This window comes from Cataglyphis hispanica, chromosome 7 (assembly GCF_021464435.1).
Source record: "Cataglyphis hispanica isolate Lineage 1 chromosome 7, ULB_Chis1_1.0, whole genome shotgun sequence".
NCBI lineage: Eukaryota > Metazoa > Arthropoda > Insecta > Hymenoptera > Formicidae > Cataglyphis > Cataglyphis hispanica.
In genome coordinates this window covers 744152-771070 of record NC_065960.1, presented here as the reverse complement: position 1 = coordinate 771070, position 26919 = coordinate 744152, and the positions used below count along the sequence as shown (strand labels likewise).

The window sequence follows — 26919 nt, the reverse complement described above, 5'->3', positions numbered from 1 at the left end:
GCATAACTGTAAGCATTCGTTTGGTGGTCGTGTATTGACGTTTGGTAGTCTATCCCCAATGATTGGTAATTAAAACTGTAATTAATAATATAAAAAAAATATATACGCAACCGTTCTGCGCATCACATGTACACAGTTATGCTTGTGTATGTATCCCTTCCACTATGATTTGCCATGTGGCGTGTCTCAAAATTGGCATCTGTGGCTTTGGCACCAGTTCTTGATCCTGAGTCCTGTTTCGCACAACTCACCAGATCCGAAACCGACTCCGCAGAAATCAGGCAACGGGTTACCCGTTGTTAGACCGGGCTTTCTGGTTTCTGGCAGCCGCACACTGTGCACTTACGCTGAACCAGACCACGGGCTACCTTAAGCCGGGTTAAACCGGGTTTTTTGGTTGCTGGACACTTCTAGCGATACCATTATATCAGGCCACAGGCTACCTGTGGTTATGCCGGGCTTTCCAATTGCTAACTGTAAGATAACGTAGACACCTCGTATCTCGCACCTTTCTAGAATACTGACTTCCTCGTAATAGACGCGTTCCATAGACGCGCTTTTCCGTATTATTGTATTGTCCCGACCGATCGTTTGTACTTTTTTTCTTCGGCTTTGTAATATACGCGCTCCTTAGTAGTATGCGCTGAGTTATTGTACCGACCGTTTGTAAATACGCGCTTAGCTAGATTTATACTATCGTTACTTGTAAATACGCGTTTCTCAGGGTTATTCCATTACACCGACCGACCACTTTTGTACATATCGTGCTTGATTTGTTATCATATCATTACCTAGCATGTAAGACTTTACCACGCTGCATGACCCTGCGAACTTGCATGATTTGCACCATTTCGCGCTTTCTATCTGTTTACCCGTTTATTAATGCTTATTCGCTATGTCGCGCTACCATCGCGTCCGCTTTATTATGTTTAAGAAAATGTATTTATAGCTGGTTGCATTATTCTTAAAATTGATGAAGTATCTCACTTCTCCGAGAGATTTTATCGATATCGATTCGCGCATATTTGAATATATCAATTTATCAAGTTATTTAATTGAGTCAAAACATTGTTGTTCGAACTTGAGTCGATGGTCGTTTTACTGTATTGGCACGATTCATAAAAAAAGTTATTAAGTTTTGACATTTTTAATTTGTGCATTACACTTTTTTTGACCATTTCTCCAATTGTTTATTAACGTGTTCTTGTCTTTCGTGTCTTAATTTGCTAAATATATAGATCGTAACATTTGCCTTGATTTCACTTTAAAAAACATTCTGTGTCATTATCTTGTTTTACACTTTTGGCCATTAGGTCATTGTCACGTGTCACGTATACTTTTGTTTCTTCAAGAACAACATTAAAACTTTTAGAGATACACTCTTCCACCGAGAAGAGATTTTTTTTAATTTGCGATTTACATGAAGAATGTTTTCAAAATGTGCATCCAATCCAAATTGTCCATCGATTAGTTTATTGATTAGAATTGTTCCGAATCCGATCACTTCACATTCGCGTTCAGTGCTGAGTGATATAGTTTCATCACTGTATAATCAATAATAATCGACAAAATAATTTCTTTAACTTGTAATATGCCGCGCTGTTATCAATCAGCTAAAATCTAGCTGAAGGAATTTTCTCATGTACTTATGTGATGGCAGAATATGAACGGCATGGCAATTGGTAGCACTTGTATGATGATATGGCATCATCGAATTTTACTGTACGGTTTGTCTTGGAGAAAACGAATGTTTTCAGATTTTCGACCGCAGATAATGCTGAAAAGTTGTCCACTCTCGATGGCATTGTAGATATTGATCATTTCAATAAAAAGTCGGTTGTAGTTTGAATTCACTAATACAAAGTCATAATATACAGGATATCCCATAATAATTGTAATATTACTCATAATATCACCTTTCGTATGCAGGTAGCAAATGAAACCGAGAAGAAAAGTCCTTTATTATTTCGCAATTTTTGTAATAATTATTGAAAAATTAATTAAAAAAGATTGACCAATTGGCAAAAGTATAAATACGCGGTAAAAAAGAACGGTCCAGAGACAACTCAAAAGTTTGCGGTCGCTAGGCGTATAACGAAATTTTGAGAGGAGCATTCTACAAATGACAACAATTACGTATATAACGATGGATTTTCGCGTTCTAGCAACCACACATCAATGGGTTATCCCTTTTTACTTCGCGTTTATCAGTCGATCTTGTTTAATTAATTTCTCAATAATTATTACGAAAATCGTAAAATATGGTAAAGGACTTTTCTTCTCGGTTTCTGCTCTACCTACACACGAGAAGTACAGTGATACAGTTATTATGGAACACCCTGTTACATAATATACAGGATATCCGATAATAATCGTATCACTCCTCGTGTGCAAATAAAGAAGATTAAATGAAGAAAAAAAATTCTTTACTGTTTTGTGATTTTTGTAATAATTATTGAATAATTAATATAAAAAGATGGGCCAATTCGCGCGAGAAGTTTTTGGAATATTGCAATAACATTTTTCATAAAATAATATAATAATGATAATAATAATAATAATCTTTATTGAAGCAATTTTTACAAAAGAAAATAGAATAATAATAATAAGACAGAAATGTTAAATTTTTTGCTATAAAAGGCGGAGCGGCAGCCAGCAGCTAATATAATGCCTAACCCGAAAATAGATATATATATAGAAACCATGAACAGAGTGTGTATAAACACACATGATGTAATGAGACAGATAAATAACATGTGTACATAAAATAGTACATAACCAAGTAGTGTACATAAACAAGTGCAAATGCAACAATGAGCATAGCAGAACACAAATGAATGTATATGCAATATATGTAATGTATCGAAGATGAGATGTAAATAAAATATAATAAAGAGAAAATAATTGTCAAGAATATAAGCAATATAAACACATATGAGCGTAGTAAACAAGGATGATATGGATATATGGATGATTGTGTGTACGAGATATGTAATGTAACGAGGATGAGATATGAATAACGTATAATCATGCGAAATTATGAATGATGTATAAGGACGCGACAGATTTATAAGGAGAGAGAGGTGGAGAGGAATGAATAGAGAAGAGAAGAGAATTAAAGTATTTTACAGCAGCTTAGGAGAAAGAGCTTTGGAATTTTGATGTGCGAGATGAAATGGAAAGGCGAGTTGGTATTGTGCGCGGGTGATTAAATCAGAATTGTGGAAATCATTGTTGAAGAGAAGTAGGCTGTGCAGATAGGATGAAGTGCCCGATTGAATAACATTGTAAGAGAGACTAACATTGTAAGAGTAAAAATGTAGGATGAAACGCTAACGAATCATGAGCCATTCGGAGCGACGAAATAGCAGGGTCAAATTTTCTAGCTCTGTAGCAGAAACGAAGACACGAGTTTTGAACTTTTTGCACACGATGAAATAGACGCTGGTTGAGGCAGGGAACATAAACGACGTCAACAGTAATAAGACGAGAGACTGTGTGACAAAAAGTTTTTAAGATAGAGAGAGAATATGACGAAGAGGATATAATATAGTGATATGTTCTTGTAATATTTCTAATATTAATATTGTAGGAACATTAAATTGTAAAAACATTACATTATATTATTTTATTATTTATTTAATTATATTATTAAAAATATGTTGTATTCTAATGCTGCTACAACGTTTCTTTGCAATCTTTCTAAAGACGAATATCTTAATGTGCCGCAATTTTACATTAATGTAAATGCATTAGCAGGTGTTTGGGTATCAATAAATATGATTACGCCGATATTACTGGATATTACAAAATGTTTATTCATATAAGCTCGCGATGCATATTACTACAAAAGAATCGAATAGACAAAGAGCGGAAATCGCTTATAATGAGCTTAATATGAGCTATCAGATACAATATCTTAAAACAACATAGAGGAAATCTCAACACAAAATTTAATCATTGACTAATCAGTTTGTATCTAACTTTGGAATGTCTATCTCAATATTTCTTACACAATGGTAGGATCATCCTTGTGCACATTACCGACAGGATGATATTTTTCTATCGGACACAGTTCCGATCGGACACAGTCTCAATCGGAATTAGTCCCGATCGAACAGTCTCGATCGGATGGACACAATCGCGATTGAACACATTTCCAATTGGACACATATGTTGCAATTGTCCGATGGGGATTATATCTGATCGGGATTGTCCAATAAAGACTTTGTCCGATCGGGATCGTGTCCGATCGAGACTGTGTCCAATCAGGATTGTGCTCCGAGACTGTATCCGAGTGGAATTGTTCGACAGAAAAATATTGCCAAATCGGTAATGTGCGTAATCGAGACTTATTCGTATATACACTCAAGGGTAGAAATGATATCTTTTGATGATTAGGTATATATGTGTATAACAACCGAAAGCGTCACGCATAAATACGAAGCGCGCACGCATAACATATCATTTAACTCTTTGGGGCACGGTGGGATTAAAAGTGTCCCACCTTTTTGATGGACCGTAATGCATGGTGGGACATTTTTAATCCCACCTCGAAATTTTGCAATAGCTGCATGTGTATAGGTTTATATTTCGTCTTATTTACGTAAAGCAGTTGGTAATATATTCATCCAATGTTACAAATGTATGCACTTATGTTGGCAACTTTCAACATGCTAATACCGGTTCAACAATTGTTGTAAGCGGAAGGTTTATTGCGATAATATTTTTTCCTGGTTTTATGTGAAAAATCGTAGAGGTAAGTTAATTTATATAAAAATTAGTTCTATATAAACAAGTGAAGTGTTTTATAATAAAAACTAAAGATTAAATTTGTTTGCAAATGATGAAAGTATGGTGGGATTTTATTCGTCCCACCATGCAACTTGGGGAGTAATACAAAAAAACATATTTTTATTTATTGTTTATGTTTTAATATTCTTAAAACTATAAATGTGATTTGAATATAGTGTACCGTTCATGTAGTACCATTCATGAACCTATGTGGCACAGTGGGACTATTTGAGTCCCGCCTTCTAACAACAAATTCGATTAAATAATTATTATTTTGTTATTTTATGTTATTATTATTATGTTATTTATATTTATATTTATGTTATTTTATATTATTTTGTTACATTATGTGATACCTTTATTAATAAAAATATAACAATTTTGTTTGATTTAAAACGCAATAAAATTCCTGTGCAACATGGGTCTATTTTATGACCTGAATTCCTGTGCCGCAAAGAGTTAAAGCACGGAGATCAAGCAAAGAGCAGCAAAAGAAAAAATAGGCGGAAGTATTCTGATGTTACTTATCGTAAGTCATATGATCAAAAGAGAAAGCAATGCAAGATGTCATGCCAATTAATAGTGTCCTATCTATCTCACTCACTCCCACACAATTGAATGTATCCTCACAGCATATCAACATCTCAATAAGGTTACAGTCATTTTAAATTGTAAGGTGACAATATTCCACGGAGATTAATAAATCTGCCATTAATCTCCCAGCGACATGAAAATGTTCGCTCAAATTCAATCCATTAACATTCCAGAGAGTAATCACTACACAACAAAATCACTAGATTGACAAAATACCGCAATTTTGATTGTAATCATGAGATTGGGGCGAAAATGGCGTCGGATAGTGTATCCGACAATTTTTGTTCCAATCTAAGATTACAATCAAAATTACAGTACTTTGTCAATCTAGTGACTTTAACGGCGGTGCACTAATACCAGGCGGATGGCTCACTGACGTGCGTCCGGCTAAAGATCGGCGCTGATTGGCCGGACTTACTTAATAACTCCTTTGAAGCGTTAAAAGAGAAAAATGATAAAGGACTTTTCTTTTCAATTTAATCCAATTTACTTTCACACTTCGAGTGTGTCTAAAGTTACCGAACACCCTGTATAATTTCTTATACAAATTTCTTATAATTATTTCTTATATAATTATGTTATTTTATATGTTGTTATATATTATTCTTATATAATTTCTTATTATATAATTATGAAGGTATTAATTAAATAATGTTAGCAAATCAGTACACGAGAAGTGAGAGAGCTTTATAGACAAAATCTCATCCAAAATGGTTTTTGAAATTTGTTGATATTCCGTTGATAATAGCTAGCGGTGCATAATGTTAGCTGCACAACTCCGATGTCTACTATCATGCAAAATCATTTGCAAAATCTTAAATAAATTCGAGTCATTTTGAATGAAACTTTGCTTGTAAAAATCATTTCGCCACATTATGGACATACATTCACTGTTTATTTAATTTCTTAATAACTATTGTGTAATTTACAATAGTGTTAATCGCTTAAAATAGTATATAGAGGACTTTCCTGTTTAATTTGATTCGCTTTATCTGCACACCTGTTTTATTTTTTATTGTTAGATACTCTAAATTAAAACAATTTAGAAATATTTATTAAATTTTAATAAAAGTATTATCTCAAAATTATGATCATTTTTTCAACAACTTATACGACAAATGAAATATTCGCACTACGACCAATCATTTTCACGACTTTAATATTGATGAACTATTTTAACTTGTATAAAAAAAGTTTATAAGTTACCATTAATGCATTTAAAAATAACTAGTTTAAGTTAAAAGTTAACACATTTAAAGTTAAGTTAAAAGTTATTAGATTTTCAATTAATTAACTTAATTTTTAATTATTAACCTAAAGTTATTACCCAACTCTGCTAATAAACATCTATTACAGGTATATATTAATTCATATCGTTATTTATAATTGTATCATATTTTTAATGGCATGATAGCCATTATGAAAACAGGAAAGTCTCACTTGTATACAGTACAATTAGATACGTTAGTACAATTAGTACAATTAGGTACGTTACAATTGCACATTGTGCTATTAGACACACAAAGTTGCGCACTGTTTGATTGGACACGTTATATTTGCATACTGTTCATTTGAAAGCATATTTTTTGTGCACCGATTGGACACAGTTGCTTTTGGACACAATACACAATTTTGTATAATTTGAGATGTACACACGCATGTATGTATGTAGAAGACTTGAAATTTTTGAAAATTTATTATTATTTTTATTTTGTAAATAAACGTTTGTTACGGTGGACACAGTTCATTACACACTATGCGCAAACAAACGATACGCAAAGTATGCGCAAATAAACTGGGTAAATATGCATAAAAATATGCATAAATTACACCAATGACTTTGACCTTGACATATGTTATCAAGGACATAACCCTGAGTAACTTTTCCTTATAACTTAATCGGGGGTCTCTTATAGTTTCCGAGATATGCGATTTTAAAGTTTAACAGTTTTAATGTATTTTCTGTTATAAAATAAGGAAAAATAAAGTTTGTTTACGTTATATTTGTGTAGAGCAGACGTGAAAAAAGTGTTTGTTTACATTTCCGGGGACGAAGCTCCTTGGATTTTTCCATTTTCCACTTTCCAAAAAGTTTGAAATATACCAAAGTACATGTATGGATAGGAAGCACGCGCGCACACACACACACACACACACACACATACACGAGAAGTGCAAGGGGGGCTGAAGGCCCCCCTCTTGCACTCACTCGCTGGTAGACAGGGTGGACCTTGCTTTACAATGTAGCATGTACTTTGTAAATTGTAAAGCGAGATCCGCCCTGCCTACCGCCGGAATAGATGCGAGAGGGGGGGGCCAAAGGTCCTCCTTGCACCCCCTACCTCCCGTGTGTGTGTGTGTACGTGCGTACTTCCAATCCATGTATGTACTTTGGTATATTTCAAACTTTGTTAGAAAGTAGAAAATGAAAAATCCAAGGAGCTTCGTCCCCGGAAATGTAAACAAACACTTTTTCTACGTCTGATCTACACAAATACAACGTAAACAAACTTTATTTTTCTTTATTTTATAACAGAAAATACATTAAAACTATGCATTTAATGAATGAAAAAATTAAATGAAACTTTAATGTTAAATATCTTAAAAACTATAAGAGACCCCCGATTAAGTTATAAGGAAAAGTTATTCAGGGTCATGTCTTTGACAACATATGTCAAGGTCAAAGTCATCGATGAAGTGTAGCCTTTTATGCATATTTACCATAAATTGTACGCAAACGAATTGTGCGCAAACAAATTGTGCGCAAATGAACTGTGCTTAAACGAACTGCGTGTTTCAAATTATGCAAAATTATGTGTTGTGTTCAAAAACAACAATCCAATCGAACGGTGTGCAAAAAATATATGTCCAAATGAACGATGTACAAATGTAACAAGTCCAAATAGATAGGGTGCAAATGTAACGTATTCAATCAAACAGTGTGCAGCTTTATATATCTAATAGTATAATGTGCATTGCATCATTGTACCGTGCGCAAGTAAAGGCTTCTCATCAGAACAGCATGCAACTTTTATCATTACTTGATTTACTGTTAATTGTTAAAAGTCTTAACTTACTATTAATTAATTAATTCTTATGCTAAATATATACATATTATTTCCAGGGTTTAGACAGCAGTGGAAGACCAGCTTTTGTGTTATATTTCCGAGTTCGTTTTTATATTGATACGCCATTACTCTTAAGGTAAGATATAAACATTTTATTCAAAAAATAAGTTATACATATTTTTTTTATAAATATTTGAAATATAAAGGAATCGGTTCTTCACATCTCAATGAATAGATGTGGATGCAAGAAAAAAAAAGAATGCTGATTTGATTGTAAATTTACTAATTGAGAAAACTAGCAAATAAGAGTCGAAGCGTGGTTATTAGCGCGCAAACTGTTTTGTTGCTTAATTTCATAAACATGCTTTAAATATGTTTTGAATCTTTAGTATTGGTAAAAATATGTAAAAATTAAATTCCTATCTGTGCAATGTTACAATCAAAAATCAAATTGAAATCAATAATCAAATAAAACGACTCACCAAAACTCAATAGAATCTGTGCATATTAGACAATGTTAATTGTCAAGTATGTATCCGTCCTATTGATATGATAACGATATTTACATATGTAATAATGTAATGATGACAGGTTGATACGTAAAGTGTGTAAACAAAAACAATGGGAAGAAAATGACTTATTTTTTTTTTAATTTTTGACAAATTCTACATTATTATTGTAAATGATGTAAGACTTCCATATTATTTTGCAAATTTAGGCCATTTTTTTGTTTCTTAAAGGAACATATCCGTTTAAACCTTTGAAATTTGAATACATTTTCTAGATTTTTTAATAGCGCAATGATTTGATAAGAACTTTTCTTTTTTATAATGTTAATATAATATTATTAAGTACTTAAATACAAATTTTTAGCTTAAAAAAATTTTTTTTGAAGTTACGCGAATATTTGTAGAGCCTCTCAAAATTTAAGTGGCTGCATAATGTGTGTATAAAAACGTTCGTTTATCATATACGAAATCAAAAACATAACTTTTTTATTAAACATATTATTAGCTATGTTAATCCAAGCATTCTCAAAATTAAAAAAAATAAAATATTACGGCATGTTGAAAAAGTTCTATTTAAACAAAAAATCTATTTTGTTGTTTGTTTATAACAAAAAAATGGGGAATTGGATTAAAAAAAGGCATTTGTTAACAAATGCGGAGTCTTATTAGAAACTCGCATACAAAATTTGAAGTCAATCCATCAAACGTAGTCTGAGTTCTCACCGTACATGAAAATATAAATTTGCAAATATCCGCATAATTTTCAAAAAGAATTTTGTTAAGCCGAAAATTTTTATTTGGATATTTAATAATATTGTATTAATACTATTAAAAAATAAAATATTTTTATCATGTCATGCTGCAAAGAAATTTAGAAAATGTGTTCATTTTTCGAGGGTTCAAATGTATACTTCTTTAATGAACATTTCGGCGATAAACTTCTTATCGAGCAAAACTTTATTGTCTCAAAATCGATCCGATCTGAATCTATCCGAGTCAAAGTCATGATTGGTTTCAAGAATGATTTGTATTTCCGAGAACTACAATTTCTACAGATGTGGTTCCGATATTCGAAAATACGTTTCTTTAATTATCTACAAGTTTAATTATCTACAACAGTGCTCGGAGATAATTGCCCTTTTCAGGCCGATATTTGATGCGACGCCTACGATATCCCCCACTACCATTCTAGTCTCGAGGGCCAAGCCGCCGATTGCGCGTGTAACGCTATGCTTCAGGAGCGACCCAATCTAAAAAATATGCTGGGATCGTACCTTCCATCAAATCGTCGTTAAAATTTGCTTTGCTAGATAATTTGCATATTATTCATATATTATATATGTTATAATACTAGATAAATTATCTGGCAAAGCAAATTTTAACGAAGATTTGACGGAAGTATGATTCCAGATATTTTTTAGATCGGGACGCTCCTGAGGCATAGCATTACACGCGATCGGCGGCTCGGCCGTCGAGCCTAGAGCGGTAATGGGGGTATCGTAGGCGTCGTTTCAAATATCGGCCCAAAAAGGGCAACTATTTCCGAGCACTGATCTATAAGTATTCTACAATTATACAAGTTTAATTATCTATAAAATATCTACAATTATCTACAAGTATTAAAATGTGTGAGCTAATGAACGCGTTGGAAAGCGGTAGATTGGTATCGGCAGATATGTACGATGGATTACTTGTGTACATCTCTTAGTAACAAAAGCATCATTTAAGCGAGAGGTGGAGTCACGCTGTCATCTCTTGCTTAGATGATACCTTCGTTGCTAAGAAACGTACACAAGTAATCCGTCGTACATGCCTGCCGATACCGGCCTACCGCTTTCCAACGCGCTCATTAGCTCACATATTTTAATTAATAACGCAAAAGCTATTGCGAATTTTGCAAAATGGTATACGACTTTTCGAGTTTGGCCTAATCTATCTTTACACTTCGGGTGTGTCAAAATTTTCATGACACCCTGTATATTAAGTTATTGCATACATTTTTCGCAATTGAGTTTTTATGAGCCTTGACAAAACCGCGACGTTTATCAAAGCCGGCTAAGATAATCTTGTGTGAATATCGTCAATATATAGGGATCGTCCTATTTGCGCACATTACGGATCAAACACGACAAAATTTCCGACATAGATCCGATCGATCGACACCGATAGACCGATAGACACCGGCTCGATTGGACACATATGGTTGCAATTAGACATGGGCCCGATCAGACACAGGCTCGATCGGACACAGGCCCGATTGGACACCGGCTCGATCGAACACATATGGTTGCAATTGGACACGGGTCCGATCGGACACTGTAGCATGTACTTTGTAAGTTGTAAAGTGAAGTCCACCCTGCCTATCGGCGGGGTAGGTGCGAGAGGGGGGCCGAAGACTCCCCTTGTACCCCGTGTGTGTGTGTGTGTGCGCGCGCTCGTGCTTCCTGTCTATGCATGTACTTTGGTATAGCGTCCGATCGGGCCAGTGTCCGATAGAGCCGGTGTCCGATCGGGCCGGTGTCCGATCGGGCCGGTGTCCGATCGGGCCGGTGTCCGATCGGGCCTGTGTCCGATCGGGCCTGTGTCCGATCGGGCCTGTGTCCGATCGGGCCTGTGTCCGATCGGGCCTGTGTCCGATCGGGCCTGTGTCCGATCGGGCCTGTGTCCGATCGGGCCTGTGTCCGATCGGTAATGTGCGCAATCGAAACTCACTCAATACATAAAGGATCTGTTTAAATCGCTTGGAGAAGGTTTGGAAGGTACTTTCTTCTCCACTCATAAAGAATGAATGCGTTTCTTTGATTGCTGATTCTCTTTGGTCACAGTTTTTATTTGATATTTCATAAATAAACATTTTGAATGTTCACAAATTACGAATTCAAATGTAAGCCAAGGAATAGCCGTTGTCTAAGAGGATGTGAATTTATCAATTCTAAATTTTTCTAGTGGAATTTTGGGTGTGACGATAAAAAGGCTCGATTCACGAGTTCTTTTCTTGGCATAGTGTGGATGATTAGATTTAAAATTTAGATATCTGCCAGAAAATGTAGATTTATGATACCAGTCGATTTCTATTAAATTATTACAATTATTGATAGTATCGAGAAAATTAAATTTATTGTCTATTCCTTTCTTTATATTAAACCAAAGTTTCGGATAAAACGAGTTGAAGATAATTAAGACTTCTATAAACATGGATGAAGAAATTTGCCAAAGCTCTCATCTTTATACTTAGAATAAAAAAGCAAATTGAAACAAATGTGTCTAATAGCTCTGTTTTCTAAGTCTGCAAAGTGATATCCGCAATAATGGGAGACAGAGGAGAGCTCATGAAAACTACGAATGTTTGTTGGTATATTTTTTTGTTAAAAATAAAATATGTAGAATATAGTACAAAAGAATCTGTCATTTCTCTCTAAAATACTATCTAAAATTAAGTCTAGTGAAATATTTGTAAAAAGAGAAGCGACATCTAATGATAGCAATTTAAAATAGCCATTTACGTATATGTATGATAATTTTAAACAATTCAACATTTTATTTATATGTAAGTAAATAATCAAAATAATATATATATTTATAAAATGTACACGTTTTTATTCAAGTTGGACACGCCAAGTTTTTATACCTTGCTTTGATGTAAATTTGTTTTACGCGATTTAGAGTTTGCGAGAAATTTTCCTTCAATAAATTATATCCCAAAGTCTTAGATATGTGTATATTATGCATTTAATTATAAAATAACTTTATTTTAGCTGTTACTTTAATTACAATGCAGTTTATTAAATATAATTTTTTTTAATATTGGAGATAATAAAATAAAAATATTTTACAACATAAATTTTCATTCGATTAGCACAATTTTTCAATATCATTATTTCTGTAGGAAATTTAAATAACTATTTTGTACAAAAGTATTTGATTAAATTGTTTTTATTTAAATAATAATATAAGAAATAAATTTTATAGCATACATTTTTATTCTTTTGGTGCAATTTTTTAATATCAATATTTTTGCAGGAAATTTAAATAATTATTTTATACAAATTATTTTTATTTAAAATGTTTTTATTTAAATATAATATTTTTTCACATAGCGCATGTACTTGCTTTTTTTATCTTTTTTTTAAAAAATAATTTTTAGGGATCTCACTCTTTTTTTTTCATCAAAATACAATATTTTTTTTACTTATAGATATCCAGATTTTTCAAATTTCTTATCTACTCTTAATCTAAGAATAACGGATAATTACAAAAATAGTATATCAGAAATATACATTATTATTTACAATCTACAGTTCTAAATTTTTTGATGAATAATCGTTGTTATTCATGTAGTTTTATTATTAATTATATAAATTACGGACAGTTCGTATTTTTTAATAAATTTTTAAATAAAAAAATAAAAAAATTAACTTAAATATTATAATAATATAACTATATTCAATATAATATTCTAAGAATAATATTCTTAATAATAATATCTTTAAAAAACCTTATAAAGGTAAAAAAAATACGCCAAGTACATAGAAAAAATTCTAACTAGTACACAAAAAATGACAAAACTTTTAAATTTTTCTCTAGAAAATAACTTTTAAAAGAATTTTTTCTTGGAAAATAATTTCCACTTAAAAAATAAAAATCAAAACTAAATATGAAATCAATAGTTAACTAGCCAAGTACATAGAAACTAGTTCAGTAGAAAGTTTACTTTGTAAAGAGTTGTAATTTGAAATAATATTTGTCATAAAATCAATCTTGCAATTATAGACATATTATAGATTCTCTGGAGAAAATTAAAATGCATTTTATTTTTATCAAGAAATTACATTATTATATTCTCCCTCACCCAAATAAATATTTTGTATAATATATTAAATAGAAACGAAAAGAATGAAGATTAAAGTGACATACAAATACTTGGCGTGCCCAGGTCGCATTATATGTTATATTAATAATGATATAATAATGCATATTATATTGATATATTGATAATAATAATTTTGCAAGTTCTTATTTCACATCATACTTGGCGTATTTTTTTTACCTTTATAATATTTTTTTTGGAGAGATTTCACTGCTTTTTGTTATAACTGTTTTTTATAAAGATTAATATTTTTTCTGCAAATAACTGTTTTTTATAAAAATTTATATTTTGTCTGCAAAATTTAAAAATTATTTTTTAGAGATAAATATTAAAATTTTTGTTAGTAATTTTTTGCATATAAGTTAGGATTTTTTTATATACTTGGAGTATTTTTTTTACTTTTGTAAGATTTTCTACTAGTTAGTATAATAGTATATTAATAAATCACACGAAATTAATATTTGCTTTGATAAATAGCATTTTCTTATGAATCGTTAAGTATTAATTGTAGAGATTAAATTATAGACATCCCTTAAAAACTTTTGCGATCGCGTGTAATAAGCCGGTCCCACACACATCGTATTTGCGAGTGAAGGCATTCGCGAGTAATGTGGGACTGAGCATTTGGATTATTTCATGCTCGCTGTTTTTCCGCTGGTTAACTGTCGCAAATTAAAGGAAAATTGTACATGTAGTATGTATACGAGTAACGGAGTACGTGTAGTCTGGAAGATCTACATTTGGCATCGGCCAAAATCGCGCATAATCGCAATCGTGAATATTCGCGATGTGTGTGGGACCGGCTATAAGATACATACTATGACGACACACGGAATTACTGCCTTATTGCCTACTCGCTCTCACTGTATGAATAATAACAAAGTGAGACATTCTACACACAAAACAATAGCACTATTTAAATAATAGCCGCGCACCAAAAAAAGTACCGACGCATAACTTTGTTTATATAATATACTTAGCGATGTGTCAATGCTGTCGTCGTAGCTTACATGTATATATCTCTCTCTCTCTCTCTCCCTCTCTCCACCCTCTCTTTCTCTCACTCTCTCTTCTCTCTTCTTCCACTTTTTCTTCCGTCTCTTTTCTCTTTTCTCTCTCGTTCCTTCTTTTTCATTTATTATAATTTATAAAAGAGTGTACACATAAGAATCATACATATGCACGCACATACACATAGTCTCTTAAGACGTATTTGCACACTCAAGCGAATAATCGTACATGAGCGCTTCAAACGCGCCTTGAGGGAAAAAATCGATTTGTATGTGTGCGTGCGAGCATAGGTACGTGAGTCTGAAAGATGAAAAAGAAATTTTTTTCACAATTCTAATCCTAACGATTATCATACCTCAGGATTGACAGCACCAATCTTATTGAAACTGGTTGCAATCGTAAAAAAAAGAAAATATCTTATGCAAGTCTTATTTACAATTATCAATCAGATTTGGAAATTATGAGACGATTTATTTTATATAGAATAAAAATTGCCTGTATCAAAAGCCGAATAACTAAACCAATATACAATAACAAAACAATGGCCATGCATTCTATAATTAAGTAATATTAAAAAATTAAAAAATTTCAATTTTATTATTATATAATATAATATAATTTTTATATTTTTATTATATAGTTTATATTTTTTATAATATCGTATATTATTATATCTTAAAAAATTATATTAAATATAGTTATATTATTGTTATTTAAGTTAATTTATTTTATTCTTTAATTTAAGAATAAAAAAGTATAAGCTGTTCGTAATTTTCTTATTTAAATAAATATATAAATTTATAAAAGAGTACAAGCTGTTGATAATTTTCTTATTTAAATAAATATAAATTGTTTATACTTTTCTTATTTCATTTCTTTTTAAATTATCATGTTTTCCCTAACAATTTCTATTGGTTCTGCCAACGTTTTTCTAAATTTTGTTTTGACCAATAAAAAGGAACACGCACAATGGCCAGATTCAATTCAGACTTGCACAAATGTAGGCCTTTAGTTTAGATGTGGTTACCATAGTAATTTTTCAATCAATCAATCGCTAACTGCAGAGTGTTGCTTATATAGCTCAGAACAATACTAGCGCAATCTTTCGTCGAAAGCAATAAAAAGACTTGAAGTTTTATCTTATCTTATATTATATGTAACGGTTCACCTTTCCCGTACGCCACGGATCAGGCTCGCCGGTTTCCAAGATTCGGGAGAAGGGGGAAACTCAAATTCACTCTTCCGATAATTTTAACACAACAGTTTATTTAAAGCTAATAAAGGAAATAATACAGTTAAAGCAAAAACAAGCAATAAGTGCGAACAGCTTTAGCAATGTGATACAAGTTAGTTCGCTCAGACATGCAGCATGTCAAAAGTGTCGCAGACGCAGGTTATAATACTAGGCTAACGCGATATATACAAGAAATCGGTGTAAGCAATTTATGAAAGCAGGATCCGATATATACAAGCGGTCGATCTGGAAAGCCGGTATATTGGTGTGACGGATTAACTCGGTATAACGAATCGGTCGGTCGGGAGTGATCTAGTCACCCGGGGTATGTATTTAATCGGTCGGTCTTACAGAATATCCGGTAAATTGAATCGATCGGTCCGGTGGGATATAACCACCTGGTGCAACTAATCGGTCGGTCGGTTTCAACGGAATAATTCGGTACAACAAATCGATCGGTCTGATGTGGTTTAACCATCCGGTACAAATAATAGATCGGTCGGTTTAAGGGAATAACCCGGTACAATAACTCGGTCGGTCTGAGGTGATAAGATCACCCGGTATAATCGGTCGATCGTGATCACGGTGTTCTCTTAACCTAACGCCGCCCCAGCAACCGGGAAGCCCTATTTAACCACGAGAAGCCCGTGGCCTGGTTTAGCGTGGGTGTAGGGTCCGCCGTTCCAGCAACCGGGAAACCCGGCCTAACAACGAGTAATCCGTTGCCTGGTTTCTGCGGAGTTTGCTTTCAGATCTTGGTTCGATCAGGATTCAGGATCAGGAACTAGTCCCGAGACGCTCACCGGACCGCCTTATATACCCGGTGTGGCTCTCCCACTCACACGATTCGGCACGTGGTAGGGCTGTCTCCCCGACGGGGTTCGCCTCATAGATGTGAGCGTTTAGAGGAGGCCATAGGCGCCGTGCCTCAATTGTGAGGCTAGTAACGGTATCGTTACATATATACAGGGTGTCCTGCAAAGATTGTGCCAACGCTCGTGAGCGGGTAGAGGACAGTAAACTGAACAGAAAAGTCCTTTACCATTTTACAATTTTTGCAATAATTATTGAAATATTAATTAAAAAGTATTGACGAATAAGCATGCGTTTCGCGCGGTTATCGCGCGGCTAGACCATAGTACGTACGCTTTAGGCGTGACAGCGCCGAGCTTCATAGTGTCGCACAGCAACAAAAAGTTTGGCCTCGCGACGAGAGGGATACGCGAGACCAAACTTTTTCGTTGCCTTTTCGTTGCGACATTATGAAGCTCGCTGCTGGCACGCCTAGAGCCTACGTCCGATGGTCTAGCCGCGCAATAGCCGTGCGAAACGAGTGCTTATTCGTCAATACGTTTTAATTAATATTTCAATAATTATTGCAAAAATTGTAAAATGGTAAAGGACTTTTCTGTTCAGTTTACTGTCCTCTATCCGCTCACAAGCGTTGGCATAATCTTTGCAGGACACCCTGTATATATCATTGATGATGACGTCGATGTTTCTTAAACAAAATTTTCACATTTTGTACTTTGCATTTTAATATCTCTGATCGTAGATCATGTAGAGTAAAAATAAAGACATTTTCCTGATATAATTAAGACCCAAGCTATTATAGCTTGGGCCTTAAGCCTATTAAAAACTTGGTCGGCCCAGCCGTTACTGAGAACCGTAATTATGAAATACTTGCAATTGATCGACTCGCATATAGACACACGATGTGCCTCGCTATACTTGGCGCGAGGCCAAGTCTCTTGATTTTCAAATCTTTTTTGTTAATTGCGATTTGCGAAAATAACTATCTTAAAGAGAGGTCTCACAACCGATTCTTGTATACAGATTTCCATTATAATAATAGAAACGTTATCGTATAATTATCTATAATAATTAGTTCTGCGCTTAAAATAAAATATTGTACTTGTTTTTGATCTTCTTAAACAGTTAATTTCACGAAATAATTTATTATATAACTGCATATAATTCTTTAAACACATATAGTGTTCCAAAGCACCGTAGACAATGCTCATGAGTGAGTAGACCACAATAAATTGAACAGAAAAGTCCTTTGTCACTTTTTTTATAATGCTTAATAAAAAAGTTATTATTGAGTAACTATTAATAAAGAAGTTATTATTGAGTAAAATCTGGCTAATCAGCGATGAGCCGCGCGACTAATAGTGTGCGTGAGCACTTCGCTATTACTACGACGCACCACTATGAGGCGCGCAGCACAGTGACGCTCGTCTGGCTAAAAGTTGGTGCTGATCGTTATAGAAAAAAAATGATAAAGGATTTCCCTTTACTATGCTCCCGTTTACGAGCGTTTTGTCTAGGGTGCTTTGGAACTCTGTAATGTGTGTATATATATATATATATATATATATATATATATATATATATATCAATGTATATAATCAATGATTTATTGTTTGTCTTTATTTATTAAGTTTTTAATGATTTCAGCGATGAGACGACGAGACATCATTATTATCTGCAATTACGTGATAACGTCGTCAGACATGGTGGTGGAGTGGAGAGCCTCCACCCTCATCATCCTCTTCACGATCCATCCATTGTTACGCCACTGCTTGCACTTGCAGGACTTGCTCTCCAAGCAGATCTTGGCGATTATTCAGAGGAACGACATAGACCACACGCAGGATCTGTCGGCTACTGCAAATCCACAGATTATCTTCCTCCTCACGTAAATTTTAATGTTTTGTTTGTTATAAAAAAAGAATTGTAATTAATATGAAACAAAAAATATTTAATAAAATATCTAAAAATAATTGATTATTAAATCTGAAGTTTTTATAAAATAAAAATAATTATAAATTTAATTTAAAATTTCTGGATTTATAATTATGATTTTCCATGGATTAAACGCTCTTAGATGTGTCTCGAATCGAATGTGCTCGCTGCGCTCGCAGCCCAACATAAGGAAAACAGCGGACTTTCCAGAGAAGAGGCAGAATTACAATACATTCGGGAAGCAGTACTTTTGGAGGCGCCGCTCAACGCTCACCTATATCGGTTGCGTCGAAGCAAGAATGAGGCGGGACCTGGACGTATACTTCTGGCGATTTGTGCTCGTGGAGTGCGTATCTATACTGAAGAGGAAATACCACGCATTTTTGCTTGGAACAATATTGGCAAACTCTGCTTTGATGTAAGTTAATATTTCTTTAAATATATCATTGTCTCTGCTCATTTACTGCAATATTATGAGCTAAAAAATGATAAAAATTATATGTCACAATAAATTTCCTTGCACCATTCGTATTTAATAATATAAATTAGTAAAATACTTTACCAAAAATATATTTATTATTTGCATTTAATAATTTTCTCTTGTATTATTTGCGCGCATTTCTTAAAAATTTCTTTTATTTTTTACGCAGCGCAAGAAGTTTGAAATCCGGGCGGTTGATCAGCCAGATAAACTTACTCTCTACAGTGGATGCGATGACAAGAGCAAACTTCTTTTGGGACTTTGTCGCGACACCCATCAATTTTCAATGGCTATAGCATCTAGAGTAAATGAAGCTAAAAGACGGGAAGAAGAAGGTGAGTTCTTGCTTTGTATTCTTATTTTTATCTTTAATGTTAAATATTTAATTAAAATAAATAAATAATTGATTATATTATAGATTATTGTTTTGTTTTCCAGATTATCTAAGATATTGTAAAATAACAAAATATTAAAAATTATTTTTACCTTTCTTATACGTATCTTAATAATATGTGAAAACAAAATAGATCTTTACAAACGTACCATGAATATTTGATTAGATTTTTGACTGCATGATAAAAAATTAATTAATCAACCTTATAAAAAAACAAATTATTCAATAAATATTCAAAAATATTCAAACAGCACATATCTCTAAAAGACACCTAAAAAACGACTTAAAGATGTTTTATTGATATTTTCAAAATGCCTTTTGACATTTTTATATTATTTATGTATTCAATGACAATTTTTCATGTTTCTTTATAACATGCATATATAGTTACATCATTAATTATGTTACAAATGAAATCTGCATTTATAAGATTTAAGTAGATAAAAACAAATAAAAATTAGATATTATCATTACTATCATCTTTCATGGATTTTTAAGAGATAATATTCACTTTTTTTCACTTTTTTATTCTTTGTACCTTTCAAAAAATTTTTATTAGGTTATTTTTATATTAACTTCGAACTATCTTTCTACAATATTTAGTTAAGTCTTTCGAAATTATTTATATTTGTATGCATTATTACTATTTATGTTCGTATGCATTTTATTATATATAGATTACATTAAAATTTAAACATATACCTCTAAAGAGTATATTTCACGAATGGCGCTAAACCACTTCTGGGTAATATGAATAGGAGTAATTGCAGCAATACACAAAGCTGCGGGCGCAACACCTTCTCCCAGCGGCATAGAAAGAACAATTGTACAAATTTCGCGTGTTACATCGTGTGAAACAAGATCTTTTACGGTTCTAAACTTAATAGGTGAATAATTTCATTAGAATATATTATATTGCGTTTACGGAGGAAACGAACACGCTCCGCGCAGCTTTGGAGAGTGGAGATTCAAGATGAGGGACTTGAACGCGCTACTTCAGTGTCGTATGCCATATGCGTATCGATTGTGTATCGTGTACGTGATCCGTCTATAAAGTTCGGAAATAATGTCATAAGCTGAAAGCTTGGTTAAGTTTCTTTGATAACTGCTATATTGTTTCAGAGATAACACAAAATAATTATTTTTGTTTTTAATTATTTGGACTTTTTAGTTTTTTTTCGTAGGAGATAATAATCCTATTTCCATGTCCGAATCTTCTTCTATTGTACAATAAATTATTTCGCAAAATTTTTGCAAAATATAGTACCGCTGCACGTGACAATTAATTTTCGAATGTTCGAAATAATGCGCGCGGGTGTTGTCCCATCTGTTGGCTGTAACCGAATCTGGTCTGCAAGACCTGTTTGGTAGCGTAGAGAGGGCAAAATGGACGTTCGATCGGGAGGATTTTGACCATATCAAATGAAAAGCATGATCGCTTTTTCCGTAAACGCAGTATAGTCTATTCTTGAGAAGTACCAGTATTTCACTTTCCAGTGTTTCACTTTTCAAATTCCAAATTACACAGACACTTTCATGCATGCAAAACGCAACACATACATGTAGACACGCATACACGTATATATACAATTTCACTTATATTTTAATTTTCCACACATTTATTTGTTTATACAGAGTGTCTAGAGTCGGTCGCAGTGCAGGTAGAGCAGATAAAACTGAGAAGAAAAGTTCTTTACGACTTTGCAATTTTTGCAATAATTATCGAAAAATTAATTAAAAAAGATCGGCCAATATTTGCGAATATTAGCGCGTAATGAAAAGGGACAATCCATTGATGTGCGGCTGCTAAGAAGACGCGAAAATCCATTGCTATGTACCGCTCGTACATAACCATTGTTATTTAGAGAGTTCCTCCCAAAACTTCGTCGCGCGTCAAGCGACCGCAAATTTTTGGATTGACAACTTTTAGGTCGTCTTTTCTTGTCATGCGCCTTAATAGTCGCGCCAATTTTTTTTTAAATTAATTTCTCGATAATTATTGCGAAAATTGCAAAATAGTAAATGATTTTTTCTTAGTTTTCTTAGTTCTCTACCTGTTTTACCTGCTCTACCTGCACACGACGGATGGTGCAACCGATTCCGGACACTCTGTATATATATATATATATATATATATATATATATATATATATATATACATATATAACTTAATTTTAATATGCTCTTTATCTCATTCTCAGCTTTGATAAAGCATTTGATAGACTAATTGAGGCAGAGAATCTTGCACTTTGAAGCATAAATAATAGCAGAGCGCATCTTTAATCGTTATTAATAGCTAAACGTATTATAAGAAATTAAAATTGCTTATTGCTTGCTTCTATACTCACCGTTCATTAAGCTTGCTCACTTGTTAGCTTGCTTGAGAGCCATTTGTTCGTTATTTTAAAAATTATCCTTAATTTAATCTAATTACATAATCTAACTTAACCTAATTTAATCTATCATCTTTAAAGCAATTTTTAATTTAATTTTTGTCCATGCTATTGCTTTTTAATTTTTTCACTTTCATTCTGCCTTGTTCCTGTGCTCATTTCCCTCTCTCCTTATTTCGTTTTAGCTTCTCATTTATTTATCTTGTTTCTTTTTATTTCCTCTTATTTCTAGTTTTTTCTTATATCGCAATGTCTTCCCAAATATTTTTTGCTATTTCTATTTTGTTTTTACAATTTTCTAAATTTCTTAATTTAAACTTTGTTTTTTGTTTGCTTTCCCTCTTTCCCTTTTTTCAAACAATGTCTTAGAAAAGAAAGATACTGTGTGCAAATAAAGTTTTTCTATCGTCCTCTGCACTGAGTAGATCTACATAAACGAAAAGCTTTCTTTAGTATTGCTGGAGTTCGAAAGCCAGAATGTTATCAAAGTCAATACATGGTTACGTGGATTAGGAATAATGCTTTTTATGTTTTGCGATGTTTTATGTCCGCTATCGTATCCTTAAAGTAGCAAATAACTGCGATCCGAAAGAGCCGGATCTTTGATAGTGTATACGCCGCGTAAGAAAATAAAGCAAAAATAGGACTCTATAGCGTTGGAGGCTCAGACGCGAGCCTAGGAATAGATACCGCCGCCGTCAGTTACAATACGCGAAAAGGAGTTGAGACGCATACGCGTCAATTCCGTTTTATGAAAACCAAAACATAAGCGCAAAAAATGATAATGACTAATTCGCGAAAATGCGACATTTATCGCAATTTTCGCCGGGCTCACACAAACGAGACGCACCTTAGAAATAGGTAAAACATCATAGAATATAATATTTAACAAATTACGAATTTACTAACGCAAGCTTATTCATTCATTCGCGCGACAAATACAGATGGTATAATATGGTTAATTATGACTGATCTTCCTGAAGACACGTTCGCAACTCGTATTTCTCAGCTACACTTGATTAACTCACTCGATTTCGACCGTTTGGACTTACATTAAAATTGAATCCGCTAAAAACTCTAAAAATTTAGCCGAAGTTCACAAAATATAGTCTCAAAAAAGACGCATCAAGATGCAATATTTGCACACTAATGTCGAGTCGATTGACCTTGTAACGGCGCGAGATCCCGGAAATTTGTGGCTTATAAATACACAAGAAAAATAACAATCTCACGGTAGACAATCCATATAGTCTTTAATAAGCGACTATTCTCAAAACGGCAGGTCTTGATCCTTGTAAATTTCCCGGCTATCCGGTATGATACGTGGACTCGAAAACGGATGGAACGCAACAACGGTCTCGCAATCGATCGCGCACGCCGCACATGGCGTACGGTCAATTAGTACTCATCTCTGCGTGATGCGATTCGAGGCGCTTCTTAATAGCGCACTGATTTAGATCTCACGCGGGCGCGCTATTCTTTTAACCTCTGGGAGTCCTTCCTAGGGTTCCTTTTGGAGAAAGGAAATCAAGCTTGGAAAGACTGTCGGGATGCTGCAGGCTTTTGACTGTCGATTTCTGCGTTGACTTCATATAAAAACTCCAAAAAAATGTCTTATTTTTCGATTTCTTTTCCTCGGGACCCTAATATAGCCCTGATTCTTGGGAGGGACGTGCCTCTGGTAGAAGAGAGTTAATGGGAAAATCAAAATGGAGGAATAGAAGAAATATTTTATTGGGGAAGTAGGAGTGAAAGTAGGAAGAGGCGGGAAGGAAAGAGGGAACAAACAGGGAGAAACAAAACTAGAGAGAAAGGAAATGGTTTGAAGGACGATAGGCGATAGAAAAGGACGAGATATCGAATGAGGTGAAAATACAAAAAGGAAGAAATGGAAAGATGGGCGTGGGAAGTGTGTAGGAAGATCTGGAAGGAAAAGATATGGCCAAAAAGATGAAAGAATAGATTAATAGTATCTATAGTAAAGAAGGGGTGAGGCAGCAAAGGATTATAGAGGACTGACTCTGATGCTATCGATATATAAAATATACACGGCGGCAGTAGAGAAAAATTTAAAACAAGAGGTGGAAGAAAGAGTATTATTGTCAGGGTGCCAGGTTGATTTAAAAAAGGGATTTAGAAAAGGGAACAATTGATCAAGTATATGCACTGAATTATTTGGTTAATAGACACAGTTAGAAAAGCATATGGAGGAAAAATAACAACGGTATTTGAGAGCGGCGTTTGATTGGTGGACAGATTATGGGAGACAGATTAGTGGGAAATTTTGATGAGGGCGATGAGAGAAAGGAGAGTAAAAAAAGACTAAAGTAGTGAAAATGGAGGAGATAATGAAGGAGACAAGGAGCAAAATAATAGTAAGGAAAGAGTTGTGGATGATATAAGGGATGAGACAGATGTCCATTGAGTCCAATACTGTTTAATACATTTTGATGGCGCATTTGGAAAAAGAGATGGTAAGAAGTTGTTGGGGAAATATGAAACTGGAGAGAGCGAAGGTATTTACTTTATGCAAATAACGGAAGAAGAACAGGATGTGAGAGCGATGATGAGGTGGTTGGATAGATATTTAATGAAGAAAGGGTTAGAATTAAAAGTTGGAAAGACTAAAGTAATAAAGTTTAGAAAGGGAAGAGGAAGGATTAAAAGATAGATTGGCAATGAATAGGAAAAAAATAGAGGAAGTGAAGAAGTTTAAGTGTTTAGGATACATCTTGGCAGCAATGAGGGGAAAATTGGAGAATAGAAAAGAGACTATGGAGGAAAGATTGGGAAAGGAGAATATAGCTATACGATATGCTAATATAGATAGTGATGGGATATGGGACTGGAATATGGGGAAAAAAAAAGACAGAGGCAATGAAAAGTTCATGAGGTGGACAATGGGTCTGGATCACCGGACTATATGGTAAAAGAAGAAGTAGGGAAAGGGCAGTTGAAAGAAAGAACAGGGAAAAGAGCATGCAACTTTACAAGAAGATTAGAGAAAGGGGAAGGGAGAGAAATAACAAGGAAGTCTTGAGAAGAGATGAAAGAAAGATGAAAAAAAAAAGGAGGAAGAGAAGAGGAATAGAGAATTAGAGTAGGAAGAGTAAGAGAGCAGAAAGAAGAGAATAGGAGAGGAAGAGAAAGATGAGAAGGATATGAGATGAAAAATGAGAAGAAAAGATAGAAGGAGAGAAGACAGAAAGTGGATGGTGAATGAAGTGGAGGAAATGGAATGGATGAATGGAAGGAAAGAACATGGCAATGAATGGAGAGCAAGGAGGAATGGAATAGAAGATGAGAATGAATGGAATGAAGACATATGTGAAGAAGAAGAAACATACATAGCATAGAAAGATAGATACAGGACATATACACACATATACATATATGATAGTATATACATACATACATACACACACATACACATACATATATACATACATACATTATTACATATACATACATACACATATATACATATATATACATATATACATACATATACATTATATGCATATTACATACGACATACATACATATGATATATATATATATATATATATGACATATATACATACATACATTATATGATAGTACATATATACATACACATATGAGACACATATATATACACATACATACATATATATATACACATACATACATACACATATAATATATATACACATGCAGTAATACATACATATAGTATATACATATATGATATAATATGACATATACATATCACATATAAGTATGAGTAAGAGAGATAGAGATGAGAGAGAGAGAGAGAGGAGGAGATGAGAGAGAGAGAGAGGAGAGGAGAGGAGAGAGAGAGAGAGAGAGAGAGAGAGAGAGAGAGAGGGAGGTTGATGGAATAGATGATAGATAAACAAATGGACATCAGGATTAGGGTAAGGCATAGATTAAGATAACGAAGGAAGAATGGAGAGTAATAAGGAAAGGAGCAAGATGGAATGGCATGTCAACTTATTATTGTTAAATTTTATTAACAATGTGCGTAATTATATAAATATTGTAATTATATTGTAAATCACTCATAATTTTATTGTATGTATATTGTAAACCAACGATGATGTGTGTAGCGATGACATTTAAATGTTGTCCACTAATTAGTACAGATTTTAGCGGATTTTTATGAACTTTTTTTTCTTTGAATGCACGACAACTGTCGTTGTTGTATACATGATAAGATCACAAATCAAAATACTTAATAGCTGAAATTAGCATTAAGTAAACTTGATTGCTTGTTTAATATTCTACTTCTATCTATGTAGTCTATCATTCTTCAAAAACTATTAAAAGATTTTGAATTTAATTTTTCTAGCTTTTTACCAAACTATAGATGTGACATTATATTAAATAATTTTTATAAAAATTTAATAAATATTAAATAATTATTAGATGTAATATCTTAGAATATTTGCTTATTCTTCCTATCTTAACTTTGTGTATAAATTTTACTATTTTACTAACCACGTATAAATGTTACATACATGAGTAAGCGTATGAGATTTATGAATAAAGTAAACGTGAAATTTTTTCGTCAATTGGCGGTTCCATATGGGCACTTTAATTTAATAGAGCATAAATATGTATTTAAATAATCAAATCTGAGTCATGTGTATTATGCATATTATGTTAATATAATTTTGGCACCAAGCATAATTTGCCGTTTTAAATAATGTGGCGACAGAAATGCACCAAAAATGGGCAGTATCATGATATGCTATACAAAATTCTGTAAAATTTAAACAGAAATTTTTGCCGTAAAACTGTACAATTTAATTTTTTGCGCA

At 33.3% G+C, this 26919-nt stretch overlaps 1 protein-coding gene across 4 annotated transcripts in view; it reads left to right on the top strand.

Annotated features, from left to right (window-relative positions):
- LOC126850758 (protein expanded) overlaps nt 1-26919 on the top strand; it is a 158214-nt gene that overhangs the window by 107599 nt on the left and 23696 nt on the right. For all 4 annotated transcript variants that reach the window (XM_050594054.1, XM_050594057.1, XM_050594055.1 and 1 more), the window contains 4 exons: nt 8513-8592; nt 18538-18778; nt 18968-19243; nt 19476-19641. In XM_050594054.1, the coding sequence (XP_050450011.1) occupies nt 8513-8592; nt 18538-18778; nt 18968-19243; nt 19476-19641 (763 nt within the window). The remainder of the gene's footprint in view (nt 1-8512; nt 8593-18537; nt 18779-18967; nt 19244-19475; nt 19642-26919) is intronic.